Source organism: Bactrocera latifrons, unplaced genomic scaffold (genome assembly GCF_001853355.1).
Source record: "Bactrocera latifrons isolate USDA-ARS-PBARC rearing strain unplaced genomic scaffold, ASM185335v1 scaffold_247, whole genome shotgun sequence".
NCBI lineage: Eukaryota > Metazoa > Arthropoda > Insecta > Diptera > Tephritidae > Bactrocera > Bactrocera latifrons.
Window position 1 is genome coordinate 38,325 of NW_017536041.1, and position 10,454 is coordinate 48,778.

General features: G+C 38.9%; 1 protein-coding gene across 2 annotated transcripts in view; it reads left to right on the forward strand.

The window, feature by feature from the left end:
• The first annotated feature begins 8,518 nt into the window (after positions 1-8,518).
• The window catches only part of LOC108969280 (glutamic acid-rich protein), a 32,943-nt gene continuing 31,007 nt past the window's right edge, over positions 8,519-10,454 (forward strand). For both annotated transcript variants that reach the window (XM_018933900.1, XM_018933902.1), the window contains exon 1: positions 8,519-8,567. In XM_018933900.1, coding sequence (XP_018789445.1) covers positions 8,534-8,567 — 34 coding nt within the window. In that variant the 5' untranslated portion in view covers positions 8,519-8,533. The remainder of the gene's footprint in view (positions 8,568-10,454) is intronic.

A 10,454-nucleotide genomic window follows, 5' to 3' on the forward strand; every position in this document is an offset into this window, starting at 1 on the left:
AAAAAAAATATTAAAAATAAAAAACCAGGCAGTTTTATCTCAATATCTCAAATAAATACTACAAMTTTGCATTTGGCATATGTATTATTTTCAATATCAGAGAAACGGAAGCACATTATAACTTAAATAAGCAGAAGACTTCAGCATTTGCAACGAAAAAGCGCGCTATAATTAATTTTTCAATATTTTTTGCTAAAAATAACTCACTGCACGCTTCCACTGTGCTGCTGCTGCCACTGCCGCTAAAAGCATGTCGCTGGCACAAATGTGCAGCATAGCCTGTCTCCGCCAAAGCAACGCAACAACGCCTGGAGCTTAGAAAAATATGAGCATTCGCCCAAAAGCATACTTTTAACGACTCGTGAGCGGAAGTTGAACGCTTCCATTAAATTCAACTTCTCTCTTCACAGCGCAGCGCAGTGATGTGCCAGCGAGCAAGTTCAGGCCAACTGAATGGAGACAGAGGCACAGCGGCGCGCATACGGCGATAGCTTTTCAGTTATTSGCGTGTACAAAGTAACAACAAAAGCAATTTTAAATAATCAGAAAACTATATTGTTGCCCTAAAGGCTGTTATAATTTCATAATATTCGACAAAGTAGACGCCATGAAACTGTGAAAATAGCGCAGCGTCCAATACGCACAGCAGTGGGCGTAAGTATTAACGCGCACAGAGAGTTTCGGGGTACGGTGGTTGAAAAGTGTAAGTGTTCTGCGAATGCACTTAAAATTTTGCGGTTGCACAAGCAAGCAGAGCGTATAGAAAGGCGTGTGGTGTGGTGTGGAGRGTGAAGCGCGAGAATGTAAAGCACATTAGCGCTGCCAGTTGAGCAACAKGAATAGGTGGAGGAGCAGCGGATTTAAGAGAAGTGTATAATTTCCAACTGCCACTTGGTGGTTACTCAACACGATCCATCCAGCAGACCAACTTCCATTGCATGCAAGCGTTGCGCGGTGACGGCAGTAGGGGCCGCTAAAAGCTATGCTACACGCTCAAAATGCAAGCTGATTTTAATAGAAAAAGTTTGCGCGAGTTCAACAACACGCGTTGCTAAAAACAACAAGCACATTTCTAATGTTATAGAAATCGGGGTAACTAACAAACGCTTTGCAGTTGGTTTTTTCCAAGCATACACAAGCTGTATGAGTGTGTGTTATAGCGGTAAAGTAGCAAAAAATTTGGATTTTTTTCAGGAAATTTGCGGTGGCTGCTTAAAAATTTTAATATCATACTTTTTTGGCTAGTTTCCATGCACAAAGCCAGAGTGCGGCAACCGGCGTCGGTATGTGTGTTAATTATTTATTTACTGGCATATGTACTATATAGTATGTAGATATCTAGATACGCGGCCAATAAACGCTTCCGGCTGCAGTATATATCACTGTATATATAAAAGAAATTTGAATTCAAATAAAATTCAAACCAAACGGAAATGAAATGCATAACAGTAGTTTTTATTATGGAGCGGAATAACGGTGCGGTAGGCATAATATGATATAGTTTTAAAGCAAAAATATATATCAGTAGTTGAATTGTATACCGAAAATTGGTTAGCACTTTTATGAGGAAAAATAATTCAAAAATAATTCACAAATCGCTGATTTAGTGTTGCCGAAGAATTTTCAGCGCTTTTTTTTTATTTTTCCTCCACTTACGGAAGATAGATAAAAAAAAACTAAAGCTTTGCACTGCGACCTATGGTATATTGTACCCTCTCCTATATTACATGTGGACAAAAAGATCCAGCATGCTGAATAACTCTAGGAGCCTGCTGGACGTGACTGAGGTAATATGATCTGTGTCCACATAGATGTAAGCTAGGGCCTGCTTCTGCAAATCGCTGGCCAGTTTGCGCAAAAGAATATTCCCATGTTAGACAAATGCTTTCTGCGCCTGCAATACCCTGGATAGAGTGCGACAAGGAGGCGGAATTTGTATCGGAGGAGGTTGATCATTTCTTTAAACTTTACTAGGTTGTACAATTGCGGAAGTAGCTTGGCGTGACGCATTCCTGCTGCCTGTGTTCTCTGCCCACTTTTTCTTCCGTGTGGAGCAACTCTCTTATAGTGGTTCTCACCTCATAATCCTGGAAGTCGCTGCAGAGCAGCTCAGCGTTCCTATGCACTCCTCCTCTAAAAGCGATTTAACCTCATGCGCTGAGATCACCTTTAGTGTCGCTTGACTATTTGCTAAGTATAGCGAAACGCTAGTTGCGACAGCTGCGGTGGAGATTGATTTCTGCACACTGACTTATAGTCAAGACCTCGGCTTGAAAAATTCTCGAAAAATTACCCATTGGAATTGATAGCTTGGTATGCAGTCCTACAATGCCTGCTCCAATGCCTTCCGATGTTTTCGAGCAGCCCCTTTGTAGTAGGTCGAGCCTTACTGCCGTGAGTAACTCTGAACTTCTTTGTAAAATTAACCCTATTCGAAACGCCGTCCCTTGGAAGAAGTRCCAGGGGTGTGTCTTTACCTAGGGCCCTCATTTCTTGAGATGACATAACCCTTCCTTTGAAAAAAAACCTTCTGCTGCCATGAGCAATATGGTATGTTTTGCTAACTGTTTGATCACTAGATGAAGCGGTGTATGCTCCATCCTTGAGTTCAAGTGCTGCAGTTGGGCAAGTGCACATTGCCCCTGAAACCCAGACACAGGCGAGCCTTTGCAGCTTCGATAGTTGAAGGCCTACCCTAGACCACGTTGCCTTAAATGCCCAAGCAACCGCTCCATAAGTGACAATAGGTCTTGTTATTAAGGCATACAGCCATCTTATGATACCTGGTTGCCCCCCAGGATCTGCCTCTTACGGAAGCGTTTTGAAGAAACAAAATTTCAAAACTAAAATATATCAAGAAATATGAAAGTCCATTTCCAACCGGTGTCAACAATGAAGTWCTATCGGCAATTATGACGGTAATGAGAAAAAACACATTCTCGAAAAATGTCTTTCATATATCCAACTTTCACAGTAACTTCTAATTACAAATCATATTTCCATCATACAGATGTATATTAGGGTGGGTCAAAAAATGGAATTCCAGTGAGAAAAATATGTGCCTTAAAATAATAATTCATTAAACAATTAGGTTTCCAAAAAAATCGGAAGAGAACATTTTGTAAAGCTTTCAGTTTTCTACAAAATCTATGCACCAGATATTTTTTTGAGTAACTGGAACGAGATTTGTATTTTTCTGTCCGATAATAAGAAAAAAATAGGAAATATAAAGCAGGGCCTTACCGTTACAATCGAAGCTGATACTTGAAGACACTTTCTTACAGGTGTCTAAGAACCCATTTTCCAGAGCACCTAGCGAGAAAAAAATTTATTTGACTCACCCTAATGCACAAATACATATTTAACATAAATATGACCGTACACATGCCATCAGCAAGATGTGTATAAGAGACAGCCCTAATGCACAAATACATATTTAACATAAATATGACCGTACACATGCCATCAGCACCGCAAATGCTGTTCTGTATATTAAGTTTCATTTCAAATTGTAACCAACCGGAAGCGGCGTTTACTATTATGTGCACCGTTTTCGTTGGTCGGCGAAACGCTAAAACCGCAGCGTGTTTTTCTATAAATGCTGTGGTTGTACAGATTGTTTAAATTTGGTTTCTGCAACATTGGGTATTGAGGTTTACGAAATGTACACTGTTATTTTATTTATTTTTTAATTTTTTTTGTTTTTTTTTTGTTTTTTTGTGTGGCATACTTAGTGAAAAGCACATTTAACCGTTATAATTAATATACATATATATCTTTGCGATGTTTGTGCATTTCTGAAAGGTTTTAATATTGTTCTAAATTACATAAACTTAAATAATGCTACAAACAGATCGCAGATTTGAACCACTTTCAGTTGAGCAATAACAAAATTACGAAAACCCACGTTAATTTCGGTTGCACTGGAGTATAATACCCTTCACAAATACAAAGGATTCCTAACAAGAACTTGAACAATTTCTTATTATTTTATAAACCCTGCCAAATTCGGTGAACTTAGCTCGTGATTTGAAAAAGATCTTATCGGCTTCCTTGGAATATCGAAATGATCAGTTAAAACCCTGTCTCTTATACACATCTAGATGTGTATAAGAGACAGGTCTTGGATCTATGCTTACGATCCGAAAACAGATGATCAATCGGTCGGATATCGTGGCAAAAGTGAGTCGAAGCAGAAAACACCTCGTCAAAGCAGGTCAAAAACCAAAGTTTTTMGGTAATTTTCTTCGCATGTTGATTGGTGGTGCACTCCGAATTCCTTCCCACCGGCCAAACTATATACAAGGAATACTATTTGAGTTTTGTAGGCCGATAACTTTTGTTTTTTGCAGCACGACAATGCACCGTCGCAAACTGTATTGATTCTTTGTGAGGTTTTCCTCAAATTTTCAACCAATATCGTGCCACAATCAGCGCATTCGCCTGATTTAGCCCCGAGTGACTTCTGGCTATTCAGTAAACTCAAACGATGGATCCTCCATCGTGTCCATTTCACCTGCTTGTCGCGTTTTACACAGGACAATGCAGGCTCAGGAAGCATTTGTTCTGCGCAAACTGCCGCTTCTGAGACAKGGAACACCCCCAGAAGCAGGCTTAAMGACCTAACRGSCTCCTGGAATTATTCAGGATGTAATACCTCATAATTAACTATCTATCTATTKSAGCCAATTGGGATTACTTTGAGRGGGACKGCAGGATTAAATTAAGAACATTAAAATTATGAGAAAAGTTTTACTATTTTTTGCTGATAGTACTATGCTGTAGTAGTGCGATATCGGCCGTACCGACAAATAAGTGGCTCTTGGAGAGCAAAAAACGTGTGCCGAAACTCAAATCGATATCTCAAAAACTAAGTCACTAGTTCGAGTATATACAGGCAGAGGGACGGACGGACATATAGACGAACACGGCTAAATCGACTCAGCTCATCACGCAGTTCATTTCGACATATATTTTAAAGGGTCTCCGACGTTTCCTTCTGGGTGTTACAAACATATTCAATGTATCAAAAGACATTTCATGGGTTGGTTCACCTTGAAATTGCAAAAAGTGGTTTTTGGTAAGGTACAATTTTTTTTTTTTTAATTATTACTCGGCAGTTTGGTTGTTTGGACGAAGCAGAACCATCGACGATGGTAATTCAAACGGCTTTTTCACCTTATGGCAGAAAATTGGTTTCAGTGCGCAGTCAGTTGTATGGGAAACGGTAGTTTATTGTTGTTGCCACGCTAAAGGACCAAACCCAATGGCTGAACAGAACAGAGAAGCGAATATTTTTGGAAAAAAAAATAAATAAAAGTAGCGAGTAAAACAAACGCATGTGAGTAGGGCTGAATGCACCAGAGGGAGCATATTTCAAGCGAGTAAAATACAAAAATAATAGAAACAACGCGCACCAGCGCAGAGAGCGATTTAATTGTGCTTATCGTGCTGTATTTGCTTTTATTGTTGCTACCATTTTTATTGTTCTATTATCGCGCTCAGTATTTTATTTATTTCTAACTGTTCAGTGCACATACAACTCCGCTTGGAAAAAGAGCGATGACGCGCACCAACCCATTGTTGCTGTTTTGCCGCTGTGATTTTCAATTGAGCAGTAAAATGCAGTTGACAGCAATTGTTAATGCGTTCGCTTTTATTGTCAGCCAATGTTGCAGTTGCCATCCCATTGTTGCAACCATTGATGGTCGTCAATGTTTATTGTTGCTAACATAACATAACAACGGCAATCCTTACTTCATTCACTGCTATTTTACGATTTGTTATTGTTGTTACTCGCATTGTAACAAATTGAAATAGTCAACAGTTTTCCGAAATATTTACTTGTGTTGAAAGGTGCAATCAGTTGTACTGTTGCCATTGTTTTTGTTATAACTATTTTGTTAGGCAAACATAACTAGCTTTATTGCGCTGTTTTTCTTTAGCCAACAAATAATAATTTGGTGTTTGCCTGCTTCGGTTAGTCGCCTCGAATACTCTATACAAAGGTTGCTCTCTACGGGCTAGTGCATTTTTGAAATGCTTATATGTGATATATCCAATATATCTAAATGCAAGTAAAAAGAAGTAAGAAAGGGYTAAGTTCGAATGTCTTATACTCTTCCAATTTGCAGGAATCAAAGTCCGAGAAATTCCTTCGGGAAAATATGGGAGTTGTAGAACCCCAGAGGTGATCTAGTGACTAATGCCAAGAGCATACCAAAATTATGGAGGGAACACTACTCCATCCTGCTGAATGGCAACGAAAGCATAACGCCAGGAGAATACGAACCCGATTACCCAATCGATGGCGATGGAGTAGATGTTCCACTGCTCGACCATGAGAAAGTTCGAATACCAATTACCTGTCTGAAGCACAACAAAGTGACGATGGTCGATGGATTGCCGGCCGAACAATTCAAATACGGCGGCGAAGAACTGAAAAGGAACAYCCATCAGCTTCTTTGTAGAATGTGGTCGGACGAAAACATGCCCACGAATGGAATTTAAGTATGCTCTGCCGAATCCACAAGAAGTGGAGAGCTAACAAACTATGCCAAATACCGGAATAAGCCTCCTCAACATAGCCTATAAGACTCTATTGAGCGTACTGTGTGAAAGATTAAAGTCCACCGTCGACAAACTGATTGGACCTTATCAGTGTGACTGGAAAACCAACAACCGTCCAGATACACACCATRTGCCAAATCTTGGAAAAGACCCATAAAAAGAGAATCGACACACACCACCTCTTCTCGATTTCAAAGTTWGTTTTAACAGCAAAAAGGATCTGTCTCTATRCCGGGCTGTCTGAATTKGTTATCCCCGCAAAACTAATATCGCTGTGTAAACTGACGTTAAGCAATACCAAAAGCTTCATCAGTATCGGGAAGGATCTCTCCTAGCCGTTCGATACCAARCTAGGTTTCAGACAAGATGACTCACTTTCGTGTAACTTCTTCAATCAACTCTTGGAGATAATAATTCCAGCTGCAGCACTAAACAGAGAAGGTATCATCTTCTATAAGAGAGTGCTTTACCTCTCAAGTCACTGTTGACAGTCATAACTTCGAAGTCGTAAATAATTTGGAACCAGTATTAATACCAACGCAGAATCACTCTTGACAACGCGTTCTACTTTGGACTGAATAGCCAATTGAGAAGTAAAATTCTCTCTCGACAAAGATCAAATTCTACAAGTCACTCAACATCTCCGTCCTGTATGAGAAGAAGGAATAGTTGAAGTCCGATGCGCATGGAATAATTTGTATTGACTACATTGRAAAAGGAAAGATCATCAACAGCGTCTATTACATAGCATTATTGGACCGTTTAAARGRCGAAAAAACTGTTTCCTCAAGGCAATGCAACGTGTCACAAATCAGTGAAAATAATAACAAAAATCCATGAATTGAGCTTCAAATACGCATCCATCGTAATCTTCAGATCTGGCTCCAGCGACCCGGTTCTAAGATCACAAAAGAATGCACGCTTGGATTAAGTTTTCGTCGACTGAAGAGGTGAGCGCCGAAGTTGTGGCCTATTTGGAAGCAAAAGACAAATTGTACTGCAAAAGTGGTAGCGAAAAGTTGGAGAGTCGGTGTAATCAGTGTATCACCCTTGAAAGGAACTAAGCTGAATAAAACAGAACGAATTTTGCTTAAAAAAAAATGTGTTTTACTATAGTAAGCCATGGGACTTGTCAATTGGCCTCTTATCTTAAGAGATCTCCAACGTAATATTTTAGGTGTTAACAAACTGCATAGCAAACTCAGAGTATATTACCTCCTTCAAGGTATAAAAACCCGCTGCGTGCACAYTGTTTGTAAATCCTATGTAACACATGAGATGTATTTCACTAAGAAACTGCGACGAGTTTAGCAATCTGCTATCATTGTTTTTGCCAGCTAAAGGCACGCATTGATTCATTTCTGCAGTTTTTGCGTTGATAACAAACTTATTTGAAAAGAAAATGTATGCCCAAAAGGAGCAGTGATAACAGAAACTGCACAAACTTCGCCCCTACCGGGTAGTCAAGTAAGCAGACAGAGCATTGCTTGACCTCATTCCACTCGAAACAGTACCCAAATCGATGGCAAGCACTTTTTCTCACCAACGCAAGCATGGCAAGCCATTCAATCGTTCGATTTGCCAAAATTTTGCAATTCAGTGGGGCAGCACCCGTTGCGTATACGCAACAGAGCAAAGCAAAGCAAACGTGAATATACGAAAACCCACAATGAGTTCGGAAGGTTTCATTTACTTGCCAAACAATGGCAATGCGATCGCTAAATGGCTAAGAGCTACGCCGTGCATATTATGTAAAGTGAATGAATTTGAATTAGATCTATTAGATCTTACTAAGTGATGAAAAGAAGAAAAAATAAAGAAATTTTCAAATATTCTCAATTTGTGCAATTTTAATACAAAAGCTTTGGTTTAGACAAAGCGCCAACTAAATATTGAACTGCACTACCGTAGCAGGTAAATTGAAACACATAACCGAGATATTTATCTGCATCCATCAAACGCCATGGATTTCCTGGACGAGTGGTTCTTGTCACAAGGTAAAGGAATCCCCCCAGAACAACTACATACACGCCCAAACGAAAGTGCAGTTACAAGTTATAATTACAATATTATATACAATATGTTCGACCTATTTAGTTTAAGCAGGCGGTAGTGCGTGTTTGTATGTGTGTGTATATATATGTAATCAGTGCAAATAGCTGGTCGTTGAAGCTAAGTGGCACTCTCGTTTTTGTGTTAATATTGCAAACGCAATCTGTAGCAGCTTGGCTGTCATTTGCCTATTAGTAAGCTGGATTACAGAAATGTTGTGGATGTGCGTCAAGCAGCGAGTTAAATATTGAGAAGTTGCAAGACTTTGCAGTGCAAACGAAACTTCTTCTGTTGAAAACGCGCACAAAACTTGCATAATTTTAATTTACTACAATTGCGTTTTACTTTCACTTTCTTCATTCTCGCGCGCATATTGATTGTGCAGTTGCAGTGTGACTTGCTATGTTTGCATGCCGCTTTAAGTTTTTTTTGTTTTTTTATTTATTTTCCACTGTTCATCCAAGTCTTTCGTACTTTCATTCGACGTGTTGACATTACGCGAAGATCACAAAATTTCGTTGAAGTCATTTAATTACGACTCCTATGTTCTTTTTATTAATTACGCGCTGCTCTGCATTTCATAAAGTTACACATTTTCCAAAGAAAATGTCAATGCATTGAATTAATGTAACTTGGCACAACTATTTAAGAAGACAAATACGCTGACAAGCTACAGTCACGGTGTGGTGTGTCAGAGTTTGCTAACATTGCTTTGAATAGATTATGTGATTGCCTTTTAGGGATTTTGCGCAGGCAACATAGCTCATCAAATAAACATTTGTATAGAAAGTGAAGAAGTCTACACAGTTATCTCAAAATGGCAGGCTTTTATGTAAGCATACGCAAGCGTTGTATTTCGCAAATGGATATCGATTGCCCTTATCGTATAGAAATCCAGTGTAAGTAATGCAGAGTGAATGGTAGTGAATGGAGTGGAGTCCTACCGCATTTATAACATTGACAAAATAGTATATCATCTTGTGCAATATTGCTCATATTTCGTTCAAAAAAAAATTTTTTTTTTGCAATCGAAACGGAAAAATATTATAAAGTGTATAGCTGGAATGAAACAGTTCCCTTGAAGCCTACAGTGACACTTTTGGCAAATGCTTTTTTATACCCTGAAGAGGGTATATTAAGTTTGTCACGAAGTACGTAACACCCAGAAGGAAGGGTCGGAGACCCTACAAAGTATATATATAAATGATCAGCATGTCGAGCTGAGTCGATTTAACCATGTCCGTTTGTCTGTCCGTCTGTCTGTATATATACGAACTAGTCCCTCAGTTTTTAAGATATTGTTTTGAAATTTTGCAAACGTCATTTTCTCTTCAAGAAGCTGCCCATTTGTCGGAACTGCCGATATCGGACCACTATAACATATAGCTGCCATACAGCCTGAACGATCGGAATCAAGTTCTTGTATGGAAAATTTGCACATTTCACAATGTATTTCCATAAAAGTTGGCACAGGTTATTTTCTAGAGCAAAAGTGTAATCTCCGAAGAAATTGTTTAGATCGGTTAACTCTAGCATATAGCTGCCATACAAACTGAACAATCGGAATCAAGTTGTTGTATGGAAAACTTTCACATTTGATAAGATATATTCACGAAATTTGGTATAGATTATTTTTTGATTCAACAATGTAATCTCTGAAGAAATTTTTCAGATCGGATTACTATAACATATAGCTGCCATACAAACTGAACGATCGGAATCAAGTTCTTGTATGGAAAATTTGCACATTTCACAATGTATTTCCATTAAAGTTGGCACAGGTTATTTTCTAAAGCAAAAGTATAATCTCCGAAGAAATTGTTCAAATCGGT